The 24,214-nt window shown below is 40.7% G+C and overlaps 1 protein-coding gene across 1 annotated transcript in view; it reads right to left on the reverse strand.

Moving 5' to 3' along the window:
- Positions 1-426: 426 nt before the first annotated feature.
- Positions 427-24,214, reverse strand: part of LOC103756197 (connector enhancer of kinase suppressor of ras 2) — a 168,753-nt gene continuing 144,965 nt past the window's right edge. Inside the window, exons 17-24 of the mRNA XM_018086464.3 lie at positions 23,648-23,823; positions 22,135-22,208; positions 16,556-16,627; positions 5,658-5,728; positions 4,852-4,952; positions 2,994-3,501; positions 2,469-2,668; positions 427-1,825 (exon numbers count right to left, since the gene is read on the reverse strand). Of these exons, the coding sequence (XP_017941953.2) occupies positions 1,610-1,825; positions 2,469-2,668; positions 2,994-3,501; positions 4,852-4,952; positions 5,658-5,728; positions 16,556-16,627; positions 22,135-22,208; positions 23,648-23,823 (1,418 nt within the window). The 3' untranslated portion in view covers positions 427-1,609. The remainder of the gene's footprint in view (positions 1,826-2,468; positions 2,669-2,993; positions 3,502-4,851; positions 4,953-5,657; positions 5,729-16,555; positions 16,628-22,134; positions 22,209-23,647; positions 23,824-24,214) is intronic.

Here is a 24,214-nt window from a genome sequence, read left to right on the forward strand (position 1 = left end):
CCACGACGTTTTCTCCCCCTGCCCTGTTGAGGAGGGGGAGTGAGGGCAGATGGCCAGCCAAGGTCAGGCCCCCCAGCTGCTCTGTGGAGACAGAGCTAAACACACAGGACACCTTCACCTGGTTCTGGATTTGGGAAAAATTAAATCTCTCCCTGGATACTGGGACCTCACTGAGATAACATTTTAAACTAAGTTCAGTATTATATTGAATGGCATGGATTTTATCCACCTTGACGTATGGGAGACAACTATGTTTATCTTGTGAAAAAATTCTCAGTGAATGTCTGTGTTTCAGTGAAATGACATCAGTTTTAGTCACATCCCCTTCCTTCTGCCTTTCAGAAATATTCTGGTAAGCAGAGTCAAAGAAAACTGTGACTGTGTTTGAACTTCATGTTCACTAACATTCAGAACAATCTTCCCCCCCCCCCCAAGAATACAAGTATTTTCTCCAAAATCTGATTCTTAGAAACCATTCTTCACCCAGGCAAGGAAGTGAAATACCCCGTGTGACTTGTGTGTCTTCCCAAACCAATCCATACAGATTGACTTTCAAATGATGCTTTGAATCACTTCACCCACGTGCTAAAAGTACTGCTACCAGTTAAAAATTATTGCCAGACATTATATAACTTTGAATAATTTACTCAGCTATAGATGTCACAGAATGGAATTGATTAGCTCAGGAGTTTTTTAAACTTCCTTCTCATTCTCCTTTTGAATTTTGTGACTCACAGTCATGTGTCACTTAAATTCACAGTGAAGAAAGGATGAAAACCTGCAGTAGGTACCTTACTCAGCGCAGATGGTTTTTTTCCTTTCACCATGAAATACTTCAAATTCTATTAAAACCAGTTGAAGTTGCAGCATTAGTGAACAACCAACATTGTTCTACCTCTGTGCCTCACCTGCTTGCTCCTGTTCCCTCGTTGGAAAGGCAGGCACAGCATGTTAAAAACACAGTATCTAATGGCATGTACAGAGTGCCCATAGGGCCAGACTGGGGTCTATTTGTTAGATGTACAGTGTACATTTTAAGGCACACTATAGGGATTGAGTTTACATTTTGCTAACTCTGTCCTTTTATTTGCAAAGATGGTCACTACCTGGAAATGTTGCAAAAATAAATGGTCATCTCTGAGAGCGGCCAATGGATTTATGCCTTCATTTTTATATTTTTTTTTTCCTCAAGGAACAGTGTGTGAAAATGTGAACTTTAGGGCATTTTAAAAGGAAATGTCAACTATCATGTTACATTTTATATACATAGATATGTGTTTATATATATCTAAATATATAAAATGATTGTAGGAGCTCATACTATAAGCTTAATTTTAGTACAGTACTTTAAATATACTGGTATTTATATTCAGTTACACTTCTGCACCACTTCTTCCTAATGCAGAGCTTGATACGGACATTGGTTGATAACAGCAAACAAAAAAAATCCATTTAAAATATTATTGTCTTCTCATGCAATGTAGGAGGCATCCTGTGGCACTATTCTCTTACCCAAGTATTTACAGTACTGCTGAGTGTGTTATCAATAAATATGCCAGTGTTTGACTCGCTTTTCAGGGCACCCAGCAGCTACTCAGGCTGAGTCCTGTCACACGTGGGTCTCGATGAAGGAGTGTGTGTGTGTCAGCATTGGGGCTGAGCTTCCCAGTTCAGAGGCTCCATTTTGGGATTTCCCAGCACCACTGTACTCACAAATGTCCAGGAAAAACTCATAGTTCTTTAGTTTCCAATCTTTGAACTTCTTTGATGTTAAGTTGGGATCATCCAGAAGGCTGTTGATTACTGTGAGGTCCCCTTCCTTTGCCTGGCAAATTCCAGAAAGACATGTCAAAATGAAATCTTATATTTCAGCACTTTATTTCTTCTTTTACTTTAATGCAAAGTGCCAGGAACAGTTTAATATTTTACCTAAGTTCAGGAACCATTACAGCTTAAACTATTTGACAACTCAGTCCATGGCACTCGCCACAACATGCCTATACAGAGTGCCAAATAATCATTCTTTTTTTCCCTTAAGTTGGAACATGTTTGCTTTCAAGGAGTTTTAGTTTATTTGCAACTTAATTTTAAAGCTACAAAGAAAGCCTCGTCCATGGAAAACATTAAGAGATTTAGGGAATGGAGTGACATGACAAGGGGGAATGGCTTCCCACTGCCAGAGAGCAGGTTTAGATGGAATATTGGGAAGAAATTCCTGACTGTGAGGGTGGGGAGGCCCTGGCACAGGTTGCCCAGAGGAGCTGTGGCTGCCCCATCCCTGGAGGTGTCCAAGGCCAGGTTGGACAGGGCTTGGAGCAACCTGGGCTGGTGGGAGGTGACCCTGCCCATGGCAGAGGGTGGGACTGTGTGGGCTTTAATGTCCCTTCAACCCAAACCATTCTGTGACTCTATGATTATACTTTTACAAGGTTATGCTCCTTATCCCAAAGTCAGTGCTAAAGCCTTACTTTTAAAGTGCTCTTGAGAACTCTGATGTGGTGCAGCTTTTCATTGATAACGGGGTCGTTGCATCGTTTCACGAAGGACTTGCGGAACTCCTGCTTGGTGGAAGGACGCTGCTCCCCAAAAGCTGACAGACTGGCTTCTTCCAGGGTTTTGTACAGCTCCTGCAGACCATCTGTGATTTCTTCAATCTCTTTTATGTTTTCTGAAAGAAAATGAAGAAACCTGACAACAAATCCAATTGCTTCGACCAAGTCTCTAAACCCAGCAATACTGCAGCTTCATGAATAAATTAACCCTATTACACAGTTCCCCGGTGTTTGTTTTGATAAAACAAGAACTTTTGGATCATCCCAAAGCTCTATTCTTAGTGTTACCTCCTGGAATTTCAAATATGAATTCCTGTGTAGTGACGGATGGATTTGCCAACATCCAGCGGTTCAACCACAGAAAACTTGCTGGGAATGATGGCAATACTGCCCTGGCTTTTGATGGCAGCCAGGAGGATCAGAACATCTCCCAGAGCTCACCTTCTGCACAGAAACTGTTATGCCTCCTAATGGGAACTTTCTCTTCCAGACTGTCATCCATCCCTTCGATGGACTTTACCCGGCCCTTGCCCCTGACGTCTCTGTTCCGAGGGAGGCTCTGGCTGCGTTGTTTCTGGGGCCTGCCATGGGAGCTGTGTCCCCTGGGACACTCCACCAGAGGGAAAGGCCCGTCCTGCTCAAAATTATGTCTCCTCTGGACTGGCAGCGTGGCTTGTCTTCGTTTGTCCGGGGACATTCCGGGCCGGCCGCTGGAGTACTCGGCTTCGGGAGGAACAGTCTGCAGGAAGTGCAGCCCTGAGCTGGTCAGGGGGGTCTCGATGAGGTCCTGCCACGAGCGCCGCTCTCGGTAGGGGGGTCTGCATCCCGAGGAGTGTGTGCTGCCTGCTGCATCCTGCCGGGAATCCTCGGCAGAGGAATGGGAGTACGTCGATTCGCTCGAAAAGTGTCGGCCTTGTTTGGCTTCGGGGAAGGGGCTGGAGGAATTCACCTGGGAAGACACAGAAACACCTAATCGTGAGACAAGGCTTTGAACAGAGCCAAGAAAGGGACTGTGGTGTAGAAAATGATGAGATATATAGTAATCAATGGACTGATGTGCTTGATATGTCATAACATGAACCTCTGGAAACAGAAGATAATTAGAGGAAACAGAAGATAATTAGCAGTGAGAACTTTTATGCGCTATATTTTAACCACTCCCTATTCTTGTTTTGCACATTCTCTGCCCACACTCAACTCCTGATGGAAAGAACAGTATAACACTGATGCAGGTTTCCTGAAGACTTGCCCAGCTTACACTCAGTCCAGCAGTATGCCTTGAAGACATGGGAGTCTCCAAAAAGAAACCATAATTGGATTTACTTTCTCTTTATAGGGGATATGTATTCAGCCAAAGGAGAAAAACCAAAAACTAAACCCAAAGAACAAAAATTTCAGCACCCAGGGAGATTTTTGACTGGGGGACTGCTGAACTTCTGGAATTATTTGAATTAATTCTGCTGGGTCTGTGTATAAATTTAATTCAAAAACAAAGAGAAAGGCAAAAATGTGGAAAAACAGAAAGGGAGGGGCTTAACCTGTATCCCAGTTGATAAAACAGCATCACAGGGGTGAAAATCAGTCTGAACTTCACCCATGTGATGCTGTTGTCTCAGTCACTCTTTCTTTAGTTCTGGCTGTGTGAGGATCATGTCATTCACGCTGAAGAAAAATCTGAAAGAAAAATAGAGAACAGTCCTATCTGTGTTTAGAAACATAGAATAATTATCACAGCCTGTCTGTGTTTTGTCTAATAGAAATGTTCTATTTGCAATACTATCAATACTATGGTATTGTGCACAATATTGTAACAAAAACCCCCTGCCTAGAAAGATTTGTTCTGAGAAGAACAACTAAAACATGATTACTGCGTGACTGTGAGCTGACCTTAATCTCCATCCCCCACTATCCAATACTCATACTTGAAAAACAGTCTCATTTAATCCAAACTATCCCATCCACCACATTCTTTTCATGCTCTGCAGTGAAGTCAACATTTGAATATTTGTTCCTATTATCAGGTGTAGTCTCACCAACCCTAAAAAAAAAAAGTCACATTTACAGTGCGATGACAGATCTGTGTCAGGAGATATTTACCTCTCCTTCCTTTGTAACTGACTTGCTATGGAAACCTCCAGGTCCTGGCTCATGAGGAACAGCAATAATTTCACTCTTACAATCAGATCCGGCTTTATTCCACCTTTACAGCAATTAAATGTTCCGAAACGGGGAAAGTGCAGCTCAAGGCACACAGAGATTGTTTGGTGACCTACTGTCAAATGCAACATTTGGGACTCACTGAGGGTGTTCGATGGTAGGTGTCACACAGTGTTGAGGAGCCCTCCTGCTTCAGAGTGAGCGAGCCATCGACGTCGTCCTGGTCACTCTCGCTCCAGTAATCTGCTAACAAAGCATTCCCGGTTTCACTCCTGTGCTTTTCCACAACCCAGCAGGTCCCACATTTTAAAAACATCGTTAGCAAGGCCAGGTAAACATTCCCCAGTCACCCACAGGGCTTGGCAGCCAGAAGGAACAGGCTTGTGGGAATGTCTGGCACTGAGATACACAGATCTGCACGTGAATCTCCAAATGCTTTAGGGCAGCGTCACAGAAAGCAGGTTGGGCACCTAAACCCCAACTTCAGGTCACAGGCTGTCAAAGAGAAACTTCATTCCAGATGCCTCAACACTTTATTATGTCAGCATTAATTCCACTGTGGGTGATGGGAAAAGGCAAGGCTGGAACCTGAGCTCAGAAAGCACAAAAAGCACATGTTGCCTGGGTTTGTGGTGTCTTTACTTGCTTTAGGGGGCATCCCTTAGGGCTGGGATTTGGGAGATCACACCTCAACCTGAACCCTGAATTCTCTTTATCACTTCTTTTAAATATTTCTTAAAATTATTACTCAGGATTTTATTTTCTTTGGTGGTGGCACCAGTAACTGGAGTTCTTCAAGGGTAAGGATTCTTATAAAAGTTGGTATTTGAAAAGATACAGCCAAGTGTTAATAAAGGAGTCAGTTATGACATCTCCAAGTTTGTTGAGACACTGAACAGATCTCTGCTGTCTGCTCTCCTCTCCTAATTATAATCACTGAAGCATTACCTTCATCTGGATGAATGTCCTTGTCATCAGGTGTGTAACCAATTGCTGCGAGACCCAAACGATTCATCCATCTGATAGAATGACAAAAAAATGAGGAAGAGATATTTAAAAGGCACATCTCATGTAAATCTGAGGTCACACACATTCCTAACGTCTGGAAAAGTCAGAGACAATGGTTACTGCAAAACCTGAGCACTGTTCAGGGTGTTAAAAGCCCAATCCAGGCGTGTTCAGAGGTGAATAACTGGGAGTGAAGGACATCCCACTTCAGGCCACTGCAGAAGTTCTTCTGGACTCATGGTCACATCTGCTGGAGGTATTTACCTCATGCAGGATCAGACCTTGGCATTTTATTCTGCTGCCTGGAACCCTGAAGGACCAGGACATTCTGTCATCAGGGAAGTGTGGAGCTCACATACAAACGTGCCAACTTCAGCAAAGAATAAGTGGGATTTTTATCGACTGTGGAGAGCAGAGAATGTCCCCTTAAGCAGAACCAAACCCTCTAAGCAGAACCAAACCCTCTCTGAGCTGCTTCTGCAAATTTGTGAGGAATGGTTTCCAGAGACACGGTGTGCAGGAGCACATCACATTTATTCTGATTGCTATTAATTTCAAGAACTTGCCTGAATTTCCAAAATACTAGAAAATAGAATGATGATAATTATTTTATGAAAGCCTGTATTAGGGAATAGCTTGTATTAAATTTGTGTCCTCAGAAAGCTAAAACAGCCTATGGCAGAATCCACTGTCTATTTGCTAGTTTGGATTCACAATACTGGTGATATAAATGTTTAGTCTTGTTGAGCTGTGATATTAATTTAATTTTCCTTTTGTTTTCTTTAATGGAATCTTAGGTTTCTAAACCAAAACTTGGTAAATTGAAAGCAAAATTTACATTTGACATCAGATGTTCTGGTTTCTTTCTTTATCCCAAAATTAATTAGTCTGATCAAAGATAAGATTTTCTGCTTCACTGGGAAAGTATTATAGTTTATTTTAGGTTCAGAGTTTTCTTCATGTAAGATTGCTGGATATTCATACAATATATAATTGAAAAACTAGAAAAAAGGGAAATGAATGCACAGAGGGGAAAGTTACTTCTTAATCTTCAGCAACTGGAAAATCAAGAATTAGCTTATTTTTGTCAAAAAGGAAACATAACCAAAGAAAAAGCCCTTTAATGCCATCTGTAATGGCTGAGATGTTTTCTAAAGCATCCCCTTACTCAGTGACTAAATTATTTACCATGTCATTAATTTCCCAATATATTGAACATGAAGGTTTTCTAGGAGCAGCTCTTTTTTCTTTTTTAACATTGCAACATCAAATTTGTTAATAATTATGTTCTTGGTTAATGAATAATGACAAAAACATCTTTTAGAGACTTTAAGAAAGACATTAGTGAGCAACCTGTGCAGTATTATGAGGACAAGTTGCTTTGCAGGTTAAAACAAGGAAAATATCCAGCTTAATTCTTTCCCACTGGTAGTAGAAGAGAAAAAAAAAGCTTCTGAGGAGGTGTGTGATTATTATTCTCTATGAGGGGTGTGTGGAAGGTGGTAGGCACAGCAAGGAGGCAGAAAATGAAGGAAGAGTGAACTCTCCACTAAAAATAGCCCCCAGTTCAGCAGTATTGATCTCCTGGTGGAGGCTCTGCAGAGCCCAGAGCCACGATCTTAATCTGTAATATTGGATACAGCACTGACTCACTGCAGCCTTCAGCAAAGCCCTCCACGGATCTCACGGCTTTCCTAAGGAGCCAAAGGGAACAGCAACATTTCCTCCTCACAGGGAATTGTGAGAGGGCTTAATTTACTTGCAGAACTATGAAAATATAAAGGATTGTGCAATCACATTGCTTTGCCTTTCAGGAAAACAGAAGCGAGCAAATTGGAAATGAAACTGGGAATGAAGATTAGTTTTTACAAATACCAACTGCAGGGTTTTAGCGCTGCTTACAGACATTGTTTGTATCAGCACATCAATAACTCATCTTTATCACCAAGGAAGTACATTTAAAATGGATTAACAGGTTTGCAGAGCAGCTTTTCCACAGTGCTCACCAGCAGCATTTCACTCTGCAAATGATCATTTGGCATTTGCTGCTCCTGCAAGGCAGATTCTTTATGGCAGGAATGGAATGACATCATTCCCTGGGCATTATTAAGGGTTTGTATTCACTAGTTTTTCAACAGTTCCCGAATTTCTATACTCATTAGTATTGGAGCAAAATACTTTTAGTCATACTTTGCCATATGCCTCTGGCAATTAAGCAGGATGGCTCAGTGCCTTCAACTGAGGTTCTGCTTAAGCACCAATGATAAATTAGGACTAATTACCATTTTCCAAGTTAAAACAGACTCAGCCATTTGGGTGGGCAGTGGATGGAAATTCAGATTGTCTTAAATGTCTCGCCAAATTTCTCTTGTTACTCATTGTTAATTTGAAAGTTTCAGATCTTGGAAGCACACATAGAAACCAAAGTGTCAATATTGATCTCCCAGAGCACATGGATATCCTTAGGATACACAGAGTATCAGCTTTACACATGGCCAAAGCTGGAATTAGCTGAAGATAATCTTCCTTCTCTAAGGCTGCTCAGACTTTTCTCTTTCAAAGGCCAAGATGATCCCCAGCTCTAGTTACAAGGACTTTCTTACCTCATTTACCCCAGTTCAGAGTCAGCTCTTTGTCAAGCCGACATAATGGGTTATCTGATGACATTCAGCGGCTTATAATGATAAAATCTCTTCTGAGAAAAGAAGGAGAATCTCCATTTTAGGCTTTGTGTTTTTTAAAAAAAGCATGAGTGAATGTTTTTGAGGTTAATCAGGAGTTATACAAGTGCTGAGATTACAGATCATTTTCTTACGGTTAACATTTTTTTTTCCCCGAGGAAATGCAAACTCAGTTCAAAAGGAACGCTGCATAAACTTGATGAATTTCCTTGATGAGCAAACCACTCTCATTTTTTAGGAAAACTGGCAGCCAAGGTTATCAAAAGTTCTTTATGGGGAGCTTGGAAACTTGGGCATTTGGTTCTGAACTGTGCACTGAAAGCCTTGGGGGAAAAGGGCAGGTCCCAGGAAGGCAATGGGAGCATCCATGAGCTCTGGGCTCCCCAGGGATGGATGGGGTGCCCCTGTGAGCTCTGAGCTCCCCAGGGATGGATGGGGAGAACCTCTGGGAGCTCTGAGCTCCCCAGGGATGGATGGGGAGCCCCCGTGAGCTCTGGGCTCCCCAGGGATGGATGGGGAGCCCCCATGAGCTCTGGGCTCCCCAGGGATGGATAGAGAGCCTCTGTGAGCTCTGGGCTCCCCAGGGATGGATGGGGGGCACCCATGGGAGCTGGGCTCCTCAGGGATGGATGGGGAGCACCCGTGGGAGCTCTGGGCTCCCCAGGGATGGATGGGGAGCACCCATGGGAGCTGGGCTCCTCAGGGATGGCTGAGGGCACGTCTGAGTGAAGGTCAGGCAATGCCAGGCTGTGTGTGCCACACCTTACAAGCAGCTACAGCAAAACCCCAGTTTGGGGTTGGTCTAATTTGGTTTCTAAGCTGTACCCCAATAGTTCTTTGACTGCCCCATGGGCACAAGCAGCCACACATGTTCTGGCAGGTGTCATTTGCAATCCCACTGTACCTCAGCTGGACTCCTCTCTCTCCACCACCAAACCACACCCTTTTTCTTTGGTAATTTCAAACCTCTTTTCTTTTGATAAACAAACAACTTAACCAGCACGTTTCACTAAGTTTGACTCTAGGCCACCCAACAGAGCACGGGGTTTGCATTCCAGAGAGAAATTGTGATGACATGGAGAGGCACTAAATAGCCCAGGGATCCTTTGCCTCAACATTTCACCTTCAATATTGTACAACATCCCCATGGATATATAATCTCTGTCTTACCCAGGCACGTTGTAACAACCTACAGGGCACCAAGAAATGGGTTAATTATCTTTTATTGCCCTGGTGAACCAAAGGCAGAGAAAGGTGAGCCTCAAGTAAAGTCATCAAAATGCATAAATAAGTTTTATGCTTTGTCTCAATTAAATTCTACATAAATCAGACTTGGCTTTAATTAATTCTGTTGGTAACAAACAGGCACTGTTGTCATCGCTTTGGGATAAAACAGAGCTGCCTGGTAGGATGTTAAGTTAAATTTACTGAGATAATTCTGGTTAGAATGAGGGGTTACAGCCCAGGGCCTCCAAGAGTCTGAGTGTCCCCCAGGCTGGACAGTGATGAGCATGAAGGCACCCAGGGCAGAGAGGGACTGACGAGCTGCTGCAATAATCAAAGCTTGGGACTGCAGAGTGAATCATGCCTGAACTGCCCCCAGTTGTCAGGAGCACATTTGCTTTCTGATCACCCAACAGAAACACTGGAAAATGCTAAAGTGGGCCAAACAACCAGGAAACTATTTCACAATGCCTTGCTCTTCAACACACTGTGTTAAAAACAAGAATATGCCATCCCTCAGTGTACAAATGCAATAATTTCTGGTTCCTGGCTGCTGGAATTTACTCCTGCTGAACGGGGGGCTGAGCCAGCCCAAGGTCAGTGGGAGGTTCTGGCACTAAAGGCAACTATGCTTTTCATAGTGGTGTCACATTCACCCCCTTTTCCACTCTGTTCCTTTCTAACAAAAAAAAGCACAATTAAAAAAATAAAACAACTTGACAATCTCAGTCATCATAAATTAGAGAGAACTAATACCTTTAGTGTAGAAGAATAAAAACCAAAGGCAAGAGGGAAAACTTTTTTTTTTTTTAAAAAAAGAAGTGCAGGGCTGTTATTTTTAGGGTTATAGTTAAAACTGTTTCATAGACTCACAGAGAACAGGTCAGGAAGAAGTGGGTTGCTGAGGCTCAGATAAGTTTTATTTGCTAATATCCTCTGCATACACTTATTGCACATACCAGATGGCTGGTTTAGAGAAGAAACTGTTTAATTCAAGTGAAAAAGTAAATAAAGAACATGTCCTGAGAAGGTGTAAATTCAAGAAAAAGTCCACTCACTTTTACTACTTCTTTCTGTTAAATGTTCCTTTAAAAATTAAATCAATGAGATCCTGAGGTATTAAAGGATAGAATAAATAAATAGTTACATATTTCATATATATACATATAAATAAATAAATATAACTTGAATTCAAGAACTGCTTTCTTGCTTCTTTTCATCAATAATACTTGCACTCCTTTGTCACCTCAGGTTTGAGTTATACATGTTTCAGTGCAGGAATATCTTTCTTCACTTTTGAGATTGCCTCTACACTTGAGATTTTTTGGTTAAAATGAAAAACTAGAACTAAAGTAGAAGTTAAATTTCACTTGCATCGAGTTACCGTTAAGTCTATGAAAACAGAGATTCCCTTGAACCATTTATTTGATACACAGAATTTATTCAGTGCAGTTTATATTTAATTTCTAATCAAAAGCTTTGTATTATATTTTTTTTACATCAGTGGGATAACCATATTTCAGAATTCACCGCAAAATTCCCTGCAATACAGAATTAGATTTCAAAATTGATTTTGTACTTGTTATGCTGCTTCTCCCTGGCCATTCTTTCCTGCTGGACACCTAAAAAATCAATACATTTCCCATTTGGGTTCCTGAGGCACATTATTTTCACTGTTTCCTAAGGCTGTGCAGGTAACACGTCCATTTAACAGGATAAAGCTTCCTGTGGTAGGGATGGTTGAAACGATGCCTTGATTTTCCTCAGCACAAAAGAAGCCTGAAAATGTCTCCCAGTGAAATATAACCCAGAGCAGAGCGTTCTCAATGAGCTCATCCCTCCCAGTGTATCAACTCTCAGCAGCCCCTGTTTCCACTCTCTTATTTGTCACACTTGCTGGGATTTGTTAAGTAAAATCATTCATGGGATAAACTGTAAGTACTCCCTGATTTGATAATTTGACATGACTGTTGATCTTGTTTCATGCATTGTCTTCTTAGATTTGTCAGCCTGGAAAAACAGGAAAAAAAGCCCCAGACAGCTCCAGAGCTGACAAGTGAACCGTGGCAATTCGTGCCCTCTTCGCATGTGCATCTACTTCGTGCACTTAATGGGATATTTATTTTTATTTGCAATTTTTTTTGAGCTTCACCCTGTCAAACAGAGGCACAATTATGCCTCTCTACTCAGAAGTCTGGTTTGGCGTGGGTTTCTTTGTTTGTTTGGTTTTGGTTTTCCCCAGTGGGTAACAGACAAAGGAAGTTTATTATTTCTGTAGCAAATAAATTACCCTTCTGGTAATAAAATAGCAGTTACTGTATAAATATAGTCATGTAGCACTGAGAATATGCACACAGTAACTGAGAGACTATAATTTCACATAAAACCAATAATAATCCCTAAGAAAATCTACCAAAACAGTCACAAAAATTCACTCAGCTGGAACTTCTCTTTAGTAATTTATTCAAGTCTTTGCCCCAGCTTTCACCAAATGATTGAGCCAAAAGAAAGCTCTGGAGAAAGGAAACATTCCTTATAAGCAACAGAACTGAGTTTAGCATGGCCTGAAGTTTGGGTGGGGTTTTTTGGGGATTTAGAGGGGATTTTTTTTTTAAGAAATGGGATGCTTTACTAAAGAAATTATATAATTCTACTTTCACATACATAGTCTTAAAGGAATCAGATCAAACAGATCAAACAATCCTCTTAAGTGCCCGACTATTTAATTATGATATTACTTATTTCTCTTACTAAATCTTCAGGTTTGGCAGTGTTAGCTCAGTGTCTCACACCCCAGTTTGGACTGAGACACATGCAGAGCTGGAATCACTAAACCTGCAATATTAAATGCAGCTGAACTCTTTGGCTCCCAGAAGAACTGGATCAACTCACAGTGGTATTATTTACAGCAGAATATGATTAAGTTAATTTTGTAATTTAAATTAGTGCAGAAAGCCAATGCAGATCCTGCTCCTGCACCAGGGAGGAATTCACACCTGAATGCTAATTTGAGTGGATAATTGCAATTGTGGATTGCAAACTCCTTTAGTGCAATGCTATAAACCAGAGGGTCTCAAACTGAATTAAGGGGGAAATGGTAATTCATGGCTCTATAGTAAGTCATCCATAAATCCTAGAAATGAGGAGCTGGGTGACAAGCCAAGGAAAGGAAATTTGGAAGACTTACAGTTCACTCTTAGGAATTCCTGGTGTTCTCCTCCACTATTGCCCTGCTCACTCCCATAAATGTTGTGATTTCACCTTGTCCCTGGGCCTGCAGCTCATTCTGATCACAAAATTGTTCTATTTGTGCTGGAAATTCTGAGCTTTTATGTGAGAACAATAAATTAGAGGGCTGACATGGCCTCGGGCACGGGTTTGAAACAAGTTTATGGGAACATAAAGGAGGAAGGGGAAAATCTGCTCTTTATGTCTACTTACAGCACCACTGGGAACTTCCATTTCAGGGATTTCTGTTTGAAAAACACCTTTCCTGTTCTGCAGAATTCTCTCCTTCCTTTTCATGGAGTAAGAGCCCTGCAATAATTTAGCTCTATTGTTAAAGAACTGTTAAATTAGGCCAGGCAGATGTGACACTTCTCCAGGAGCTCTTGTTTTAGGGGGAAAATGTCTAATAGTCTATAATAATGTCTAAAACTTTCGTGTATGAAAGTTTTAGTTGCCAAGGCCTTTTCTGAGGTGTTGGTTTCTTTAAAGCAAAGACAATGTACATTGAAACTGTAAAAGCTGTGTCAATCCTGGCTCACCATCTGATTTGGCCAAGACCTCTCAAGGACACTAAACCACCCCAAATTTAAGGGAGACATTTGAACAAACTTTAGTAACAAACAGGATGATTTAGGGGAAGTCTGGAGTAACTCAGTTATGCTCCATACATAAAAGTAGATGGGAGACACCATAACATTTGCTTGTAAACAATAGAGACTTAATTCACAATACTTCAATTTTCAAGCAGTTTCATTTGAAAAGAAATATTGAGCTATAATATTTCAGGTCTTTCCTCGAAAAATATTGGGTAACCTCCATAAAAATCAATCAATATTCTGTTTCAGTAGCAGATATTTGTTATGTGTTTTGAATGAACACAAAAGATTTATGGGAGTTATTAAAATTGCAAAGTTAACCCAGTTATTCAAATCAAATGTGATCAAATTATTCAGCTTAAAATAGAAACTTTTTTAAATTTAATATTTGGAGCCCATGAGGAGGTTGTAAATGCACTGCTCTGCAGACTTCAATGACATGGAACTTTTAAATAAAGTAGATATTGTAAAACAACCGAATATTAAACTCAGTGCTAATTAAAGCCATAAACAGGTTATGTGTGGGGTGGTAATAGATGAAGCACTTCTGGGAAATAAGGCCTTTAACAAGCCTGGAGTAGCAAGCAAAAGATGAGCTCATCAATTCCATTATTAATTCATTTCCAAGAACATGACTGTGCTCGTGTAAGACCTGACAAAACAGCACGAGCATTAATTTTGCAGAGCCAAGTGTGTCTGCACTGGAAAGCACAGCAGGAAAAGCTCAGCCCCAGCTGAGCACCTCGATCTGTACAGACAAATCAATTCCTGCCTGTTGGGTACAACCCCCCCACCAGCAATGCTGGGTCAAAGGCAGATGAAAATATTCTGGAGTGGGAAAAACTATTAACCAGCGAACCTGATGTAAGAAAGTCTAAAAAGAGCTGTTAAAACAAGAGCTGGTGGCAAAGGCAGTTGAAGAAAGAGCAAAGATTCCCCACACAGTGAATAAAGAATGTTCCTCTCCACGTTAGAACTCCTTTCCTTTTCAGCATGAAGGATCTACCCTTCTGTCAGCATGGAAAATCCAGTTAAATTTTGTGGTGACAGCAGGAAAGGGAGATACCATGCAAAGCATTTGCCCTATTTCCTCACATTACATGGTCAGCAGTTTGCTGGGAAGAGAGAGATTTGTGAAATTAGTATTTTAAATGCACTTCTCATCTATGAATCTTCCTTCCTCACTTTGAATTTCACACGGGGCGTGTGGGAGAAGGAGTTCCAGGAAGCATGGAAAAGCTGCAGGGGATGCCCAGGGATTTCACAGAGGTGGCAGAGTCATCCATCATTTGGGGGAGGAGAGAATTACAAGTGTTCCACAGGAACAGCGTTGCTGAAGGGAAAATGCTGCACAAAATACTTCAAGCAGAAGTTCACCCTTTGCCTTCTCCCGTGGGAATCAGACCCAAAAAAATCAGGAAAAAGGGTCTTGTAAATTCCAAAGTAAAGGATGTGAAGTGGTGGTATGATATGAAAAGATGTGCTGGCACCTTTCCAGCTGTTCCTCTGCTCAAAGGCTGTACACTGCCATAAAGGCAGCTCCTTTGGCTCCCCATGGAAAAATCAATGGATATTATAAAAGCAGGTTATTGAACTATGTCAAGACTTGCAGGTTTTCCTTGAGTCAGAACCCTTTATGTATAATAGATAAATATGATCGATGGCACTTCAGCGGGTGAGAGCTCCCACAGTAACTAAAGCCAAGGCAGAGACCACGCTGAGTTAAACAACAGAACACCCTGACTTTGGTTTAGTCTGAACAAATCTGAGCCACACAACAGAACTGAACAGTGGAACATTAACAACAGGGAAAAAATACGTTTCAGCAAGTTTATCCCCTGAAAGTATCCTGGTGACTGAACCTCATCATCCTCCTCAGTGGACAATAAACTGGCCTGAGCTGCTTCAACCCAGCCAGTCTCCTACACCAACACAGTGTCCTGAAAACCTTGGAATAGAAATGTTCAATTCAATAGGAATTTTTAGGCATTAGTATTCCAAAGAAAAATCCAGCTGTATCCTGATGTAGCTCTGTCTTTCCAAGTAATAACAAACTAAATCTCAAAGTTTTAGACAACTGTGACAGGAAAGATTTCAGACTTCCCAGTGTGGTGACATTGTCCCACGTGTCCTTGCTTTTCACCTCAGCTGGGAATGCACAAACTCCTGGTGTAACAGGAGGGGGTAGGACATTTGACTGTGCCTTTTGGAATCAAAAGCACCGTCCCACCTTTTCCTGAGCTCTGCTTTCATCACTGAATCACAAGAGAAGCACAGAGTAATTTGGGTTAGAAGAGCTCTCAGGAGGTGTCTGTTCCCACACCTGCCCACATTAAAGCAGGATCAGCTTTAATGTGGGATCAGGTTGTCCAGGGCCTTGTCCAGTCAGAAGTTTGGAATGTCCTCCCAGCTCACCCAAGGACATCTAAAAGCACACTGCAGCCCCCAAAATGGAACTTTGCTGGCCTCTGCTCTGTGCTGGGACAGTGCTGTGGTGAACAAAATTAGTTACTTCTGAGTTTCAATGTTGAGTTTTTTTCTTGGGGGTGGGGAGGAAGTTGATTCTTATTTCTTTTTATACATACATATATATATATTAATTCTGGCACAAAAAATTAATGCATCTCAATTTCAATCCCATTCCTGTCACAAAAATTACTCCAAATTGTTTTTCTCTGTTTTTAGGTCATGTCATGTTACTGTGGATTGTCACCAGAGCTAACTTTAAAATACCTTGTCCCATCACTGGGCATACTCTGCATGAACCTTGGTGTGCTTGCATTGTTTTTATATGACAGAAACATTGATGCCACTGAGACTTCCAACCTGGATTAACAGAAAAAATCACAAGTGTGATAAACCCTTTAACAAACCCAATTTTCTAATTAATGTAGATGAGACCAACACAACTGACTTTCCTTTGCAGAAAATTTCAGCAAAGTGAGCCACAGAATGTGATGTGCTTACTAAAATTAATGGAAGCCTGAGTGGACTAAGTCCTGAGAACACCGTCAGCCAGCATGATCTCCAAGAGTATATTCCTGTGGAGATGAAATGCTGAAGCACCAGGATAAAGAACATCCCACGATCCAGAGGAGACACAACTCACCTGTTCATTTCTTCAAGGCAGTCGGTTGCAAAGTAGAAGCTCTTTATTTTGGGGTGACATGCTTTGAAGGCACTATAAAAAGAGCACAAAGAATAAACCCCACCTTTTTTTCAGCTTGTCTACAAATACACAGGACTGCCCTGCTCGGTGATTCCTCATCATGGGACAGGTTTCACAGGCATTTGTGACCTTCAGGCTGAATCTTGCTGCACAGATTTACAGCTGGATTCCTCCTGCTCTGGTTACATCTCCATTTGTGAACCTCATGCTTTGTAAAAATTCCAAAAGCCCTTGAAGGACTTAGAAATATAAATCCTTTCAATAACCACTGATGTTTCACATCTAATAAATTCTTGAAAATCGTATTGAGAATATTGAAGTACATCTTAGTTGTATTCCAAAGATCAGCTAGAGGAATAAGGGTTTGATCCCCCCACCTCTGCTCATATATTTGGATTTTTTTGTGTCCTACAGAAAGAAATATAGAGGGCTGCCAAGTTCTGTTAAATTAGAAATCACTGGAATACTAGATAATAATCAGTCTGACAGCATGGGTGATTATAGTTCACATAAAATGCTTTTTATTAATGCTTTTATGTGATCTAATCCCTGGGCTCTCCCTTAGCTAAGAACAATAGTCATATTTTTACAAATTTTTTTGTATGGGTATAATGAAAATGAGCATTGCTATCAAGGAAACCACAAACTCCCAGCTTTAAAGACTATTAATTTGATTAGGTGGCAAATGTTAAAAAAATGCCACGCTATCATTCATAACATTTATGTTAAAATACTGACATTTAGGTAGTAATTGCCAGATGTAAGAACCAGATTAGGAATCATTACACGTGTAATTATGAAGAACCTGTGATGCAATGTTTCCACTATTAATAGCTTAAATGCAAATGAGTGTTTTATTAATTACTACAATTTCTTTCAGTTTTCAGAGACAAAATGAAAGCTGAGGAACCTTCCCTTGGTCACACTGATTTTCCTATATATTGTATTAATTAAAATGCATCCAGTAACAGGCTTTCTTAACATAACTCCTACAGCAGAGTTGTATTTGTGTGCAGTTTCCTTTTTCATGAGATCAGAGGTATAAAAGGGTAAGGTTATCTTTGCACAGAAGGTCATCATAAAACATCTAAACTCCATAAAGAAGACTGGAGAGGTATTTCAGTATTGTTTTGGTATCTGGACAGTGATAATTCCAACTGCAAAGCTTCATCCCCCTGGCTACTTCTGTTTTGTGAATAAAAGCAGTGACTAAATGTGAGATCCCACACAGGGTAGAACCTTTCTGCTGCCCACTAGATGGCATAGGCCTGTTAATTATACCTACTTGGGATCATTATATAAATGTAGTTTTAAGGGTGCTCTGATCAAACTGATGATTTCTTTTACCCAGTTGGTATAACATGATTTTCATGTCAAGAATTCTCACTATTAGTGTCCTGCTTCTTGTTGCAGAACTTTTTTACTCCCCTGTGCCCACCAAGTACCAGCAGCTCCAAGGGATTCTGTGAAAACAGCTGCTGTCTGTCTGTGGATAAGAAAAGTGGAATAGTTTTGTGCAAGCCTTTATGCCCACGTGAATTAGAGCAGGACATTACACATCATTAATTACACAGTAATTAGCAAATACTGCACCTCCTCACAGAAATCCCTCACAGGGCTAAAGTTTTAATGCTCAAAATAGAAAATCATGACTGAACAAACACTCCTGCGTAGTGATATTTTTGGTCTGAACTCTGTGCAACATCTACACCTTCTCCTGTTCCATTTGCCCAACATCTCCCAGTGCTGAGGTGTAAGGATTGGCTGGAATTGGGGAGGATTATGTGGTGGATCTAAAGATCCTAATCCTCTTGGCTAATCCGGAGAGAATATCACATGATGGACTGGCTGCTTGTAAATAGGATTATTTTCCTAGACAGGACATTTACATACATAAAGGCATTAAAATGCCAATATTGGGGTTTCAAATGAACCTTTTAAAAGTTAGAAAATGTCAGAGTTAGTGTGATAAACACAATTTAATTTGGCTCCACTGTGCTCTTGTAATATCATCCAATCTGTGATCAGTGGATCATTTTCTAGGGGAAGGAGTCCTTGACTGTGGGCAGGGGGTTGGAATAAAGTGATTTTTAAATGATCTTTGAGGTCCCTTCCAATCCACACCAGTCTGTGATTCTGTGATTATTTATTTGACTGTTACATTCTCACAGTAACTCCACCTCATTAAGGGACAGGGAGGTGAAATCAGGACTATGCAACAAATAAGGCACCACAGGCTCCTGTCTCAGTTGGTAAAGAATTTGTGAATGTGTCATAAAATGCAGAAACAGCAAGAATTTTGTCAAGGGTAGATCAGTTAAATGCTGCAGGTCTTCCTGCAGAGGAGTTCTCACATGCCAGGTCCCAGCAGACTTAATTGGTTACTACGTGAATGTTCCTTAAGATCTTTTTGCCTGATATTCTGTTGATTTCCTGAGATGGTGACAATTCCAGCTGCAATAATGGATTGCACTGTTACATGTTTACAGACTCAGAAAACAGCCCTTTATTGTTATGACATGGAGATCCTAATTCTGTGCAAACTCTTCATTGAAATGTTTTGCAGTTCTGTGTCAGGGCTGCAAAACATGACAATAAATCCATCTTCATCTTCCAGCAGTGTCACCAGGATTATTATTAGGGAAACATTTAGATACACCAGCATTTGGAACAGAAGAAAATTCTCCAGGGAAACAATTCGAGATGCATAAATATGAATAATGCAAAAGAATGATATCTATATATTTTACATTTTGCTAGTTTTGGAGGGCCCCAAACTGGATGCAATTATGTAGATGTGGTGTAATGAATGCCAAGGATAAGGGAATAATCACTTCTAATATAGCCCAGGAAGCTTCTTCCCTGTGGGGACCCAGTAGTTGCTCAAGTGGGGTTTGCTGTCTGCAAGCCTGTTAAGTTCTTTGCAGAAGTAATAAAAATTACTAAAACTGTAGTAACACTTAAGCTAGAACTCCATCTCTATGTTATTTAAAACTTCATGTCTACTTGCACCACATCAATGACATTTGTGTAGAGCAACTGCACAGGCTCAATACAAAGTGCCAATTTATCCTTGACAAACTCAAGACCTAAATTTGCATTAACCAGGCAATGAAAGTTTTCACTGTGTGGAAATTGTTGAAGGTTCAGGCAAAGCACTAGTTAATAATGATTAATTATATTACTAGTTCAATTAGTCTTTATATCTGGGGATCAGCTTCATCATGGGGCATTATAATTACCAGTGTCTTTGAAAATAAGATGTTCATGTCATGCCACAGCGTGCAGACTGAAATAACTATGATTCCTCATACAGGATGACCATTTTTAATCAGGAAGATGCAGGTGTTGCCTAAAAGCAGTGGAAAGGTTTTCAGTGTCAATGCAAAAAGCCTCCTTTCACAGGGATGAGGTCATTCTAGGTCCAGATATAGCCTGGAGAGCTGAACCAGTCTGAGATAACCATCAGTGTACCTTCATTAAATGCATTACTGAGGCAAATCATCTAACCATACAGAATAATGCAATTACTGTATATTCTTGTGAAAGCTTTCTTGAGGCTATTCCATTCCCTGTGTGCTGTGGACATCAGGAGCAGTGAAGCTATGAAACAGAACTCTCCATCCAGCAGAAGAGTGGGAAAGAGAAACCCATTAATTATCCCAGTAAGACTTCAAATCCTTTTGTTCAAAGGGGTTTGAACATTTCACATCAGTGGCTCTGAAAATAACAGAAATCTGAGGGGAAATCCAGGCTGAGTCCCAAAATGTTCTTAGCTTTGCTTTGAGAGAGCTGAAGAAGTGACAGTGGGATTTTAGCTTTTCAGTGGAATCAGGCAATGGAATCAGGCTCCTGTCCTTGGTAAGACAGCACAGGACAGGGAATGCTTTCCATGTGTGCTCCCAGGGGCTGTGGGTTGGAGTTGGCTGGATACAAGCAGGACCCTCCACTCCCACATGCTGGATATACCAAATTTAAGTGAGCCTGACACTGCACTTACATCCTCTGCAGTTTCAGAGGAGCACATAAAACAACGGCAAATGTAAAGTGTGGGTTTTATGGTGAGGGAAATATATAAATGATAGTCCATGAAGGAAGAAATCAAAGGGAAATTCAGCTCAGGAATAAAGGGAATATACTATGAACATCTTCATTATACTTTTACCTCTGGACCTGCCTCTTTCTGAAACAATTCAAAGCCTGAAGGTTCTGAGCTTTCAGCCACGTGCAAAGTTTCAGTTAATCGGACTTTTTCCTGAGCACACACCCTCCAGAAGTGCTTCTCTGAGCAGAGTTCTGAGGGATTGTGCTCTCATGCTTAGAGGAAAGCTCTGGAAGCTATTTCTAGCTATGCACAACGACCTTCTGTTTGATCTTGCTTAATTCACTGAAATCTGTTAAGTGCTTTATATTCTAACAAAAGGGTATTATTTTTCCTGTATTTTTGTTCAATATCATTATTAATATCTACTCATTGCTCTGAGGTATTTATAGTGCTCAGTTCATGTGTAATTTCTACAGTGATACCCTCAGCTGAAAGGAGGAACAGAAGTATAAATTACAGTATCTTGTACTTCTCAGACACAGTAATAACATCTCCCTGAAAGAACAGGCATTGAAGAGGTTTGATTTTCTGATGAGCAGACTCTTGTAATTCATATCTTCAATATTTCCATTGCACATGTGTTCATAGTCATAGGGCTTGTGTTCCTCAGACCAAAACTGCATTCAGTCATTGGAAAAGCACACCAAAAATCCAGGATTCTTAGTTAAATTAGGAAAGCATAAAGAAAACAAATGCAAGTAACTGAGGAGATACCAGCAAAGTGCTTGTCTGAAAGCATTGGAATTATTCTGTTAAACATGTTAATTCCATCCCAACACTGCTTGGAAGTAATTTCCAGTGAGTGTCTGTTATTAAATATGCCTTAATTATGGAAAAGCTTATAATGTACTTTTTACTGGGAGCAGAATGTAAAAGTAGCAATCTGCACATAAGCAATAATGCAATGCTCATTTTGCATATGGAACCTAAATATTTTAGCAGTTGAGAACAACACAATATTGGGTATGTAAAGCTTTCTCCATAAAGGAGAAAATTAAGATTATATTTACCATCCATTGCTATGACATTTTTAATGCTGTTTCCTACGGGCATTTATTGCACACTCAATTCTTACCAATGTGGTTGTTGTGAACCTGAGAAAGTTTTATCTCTTGAGTAAAGTGTTATCTGTGTTTTACTTTACTTACTTAGGTGAAGTTGTAACTGGGCTATGTGGCAAACTGAGCAAAGAGACTCAATTCACTGTAATCCAGCTATGAAGTTTACATTACATTATATCTTTTATAATAAAGAGAAATACTAAAGCTTAAGGGGATCTGTGCTGCATCATTTACAGATGTCAAAGTTTTCTGAGTAGCTTCCTTTGGTGGACTTTGCAAATGCTTATTACTGTGCACAGTAAACTTTCAAGAGCAATCCTTCGGTTTACAAACAAAACTGACACTTTACTCACTGTTTTCGTCTGCATTCAATTGCTCTGTCTATCCTGAACTCGGGTAAACTAATGAATCCTTCTGCTTTCTCATCCTGCCAAAAGAGGAGGAAAAAGTGTTGGTGAGGAAAAGCGTAAAATTAAAGAAGTGAGAAATGAGCACCAGCCATTTGGGTTTTATACACAGAACAACCACCCAATCAATCAAAGTACTGAACATATTTTCCTCATACTCTTTTTACTCTGAAATGTGTTTAATTCATCACACAATGTCAATAACTTTGTGAAGTAACTCAACCGACAGTTTCTCAAAGGAGGCCCAGCCATTCTAATCCCCCTTTGCTGAAGATCACAGAAAACCTTCCAGCCACAAACACAGCACCTAAAATTGCATTTAAGGCCTCAACAGAGAAGAATTCTCAGTTTCTTCATGATATATCTGCATTTTACAGGTGTTTGGTGGATGTCTCCCATTAAAGGCGCAATTATCAGCCCATCTGCCCTGCTGACAGTAACTGAGGAGGCTCCTGCAGGGACCTCACTGTGATTAAATGGAGAGGTAATAACTGGGAAGTGCATCTTGTCACTTTTTTTGCTTCTTTTGAAGTAATTCAGCAGGAAAAGCAAGGAGATGTATTAACACCTGTCAGATTTTTGAAGAGTATTAACAAGTGCACGATGAAGTCTGGCTTGGATGTACCGACAGCCTGATCCTCAGTGGGACCCCCAGTGCCACCACCCCGAGTGTGGCACTGTCACCAACATGTACAGCACAGAGCCCGAGGGCCTTCATCACCCACACTGCTTGGGCTGACAGAAAACCACGAAAACTAAGGGTAATCGTGCTGCTAAAATTGTTCTCCTGAAGAAAATGGGAGATATGGAGTAGAATATCCAACAATCACTGCACCTGCACACTGGGGCTCCCTGCAAACAAATGGAAAACAGCACTGAACCATTTGGGGCTTCTCCCTCTGTTGTTTTCCCCTACATTTCTGCAGATTGTGCCAGTGGTTTTCAGTAAAATTTCACCAAGAGCAGCATTTTACACATGAGAAACTGCAAACTCCAAACTAATTCAGCAAAAAGCAAGAGGAGCATCTACACAAAAATAACTTTTAGAGAAAGAGATCTACACATTCAGATTTTCACATCTGCTTCACACAATGCTTGACTAAGACAAATACACTTTATGCATATTACATTTTATACATTCCCTCACACAACTGGAACTGAGGAGAGCTGAGTGTGAACACTGTGTTAGTCCAAATAAACACGAGCTGTGGAAAAGTATTAACCACTGACATATTCATTTCTTTGTGAGCATCAGGAACATCTGCTGTTTTATTAAGCTTGAGCATGGACTTACAGACCTTAAAAAAGAATTTCAGATGAAATATTTCCAGCTAGAGCAACCCAGACCTGGCAATTAAAGTGGCAGTTCAGGAACCTAACCAACCACGCAGTAAAAACAGACTTTAGCCAAAAGAATTGTAAAGCCGAAGGTTTCAGTTTTACTTTCTGCAATACTTACATTCTGGTTTGTGTACCAGTACAAGGAGGAATCCTTGAGAATAAACCAGTATTTTTTCCATTTCTGTGTGAAATAACCTTTGGCATCCTTTTTCTTCCAGAGCCAGCCCTCACAGTCGCCGTGCCCCAGGTCTTTGCAGGAGATGCGTCTCCTGCTCACGCTGGACAGGGAACTCCCTGAGAACACAGCCAGGAAAACCCTGCTCAGTATAAACACACCACTCATTTTTAATGATGGTTCAACTCAAAACCCTCCAAACCAAACCCTCTCCAAGCTTCTGGGAGAGGAGGTGGAAGGAACAATTTCCAAATTCCTCAATGCTCTGCAATTTTGGTTCCAGAGCGAACACGAAATAAAAAGGGCCTGGTCTGTGCAATGGTTTATTTAATCCCTTGAGGTTCATTCCTCTTAGGGCTGCACTTTTGTCTGATTAAGAGGAGCAGCATCATTCCAAACTAAAAATTTGTATTTATTTATTTGTATTAAATTATGTACTTATTTAGCCTCAGTCAGAAACTCAGAGTATGACACAATCTGTACAAAAATGTAAATATTACTTTTTCCTCT

This window comes from Manacus vitellinus, unplaced genomic scaffold (assembly GCF_001715985.3).
Source record: "Manacus vitellinus isolate BGI_N305 unplaced genomic scaffold, ASM171598v3 scaffold_95_pilon, whole genome shotgun sequence".
In the NCBI taxonomy this organism is placed as follows: Eukaryota; Metazoa; Chordata; class Aves; order Passeriformes; family Pipridae; genus Manacus; species Manacus vitellinus.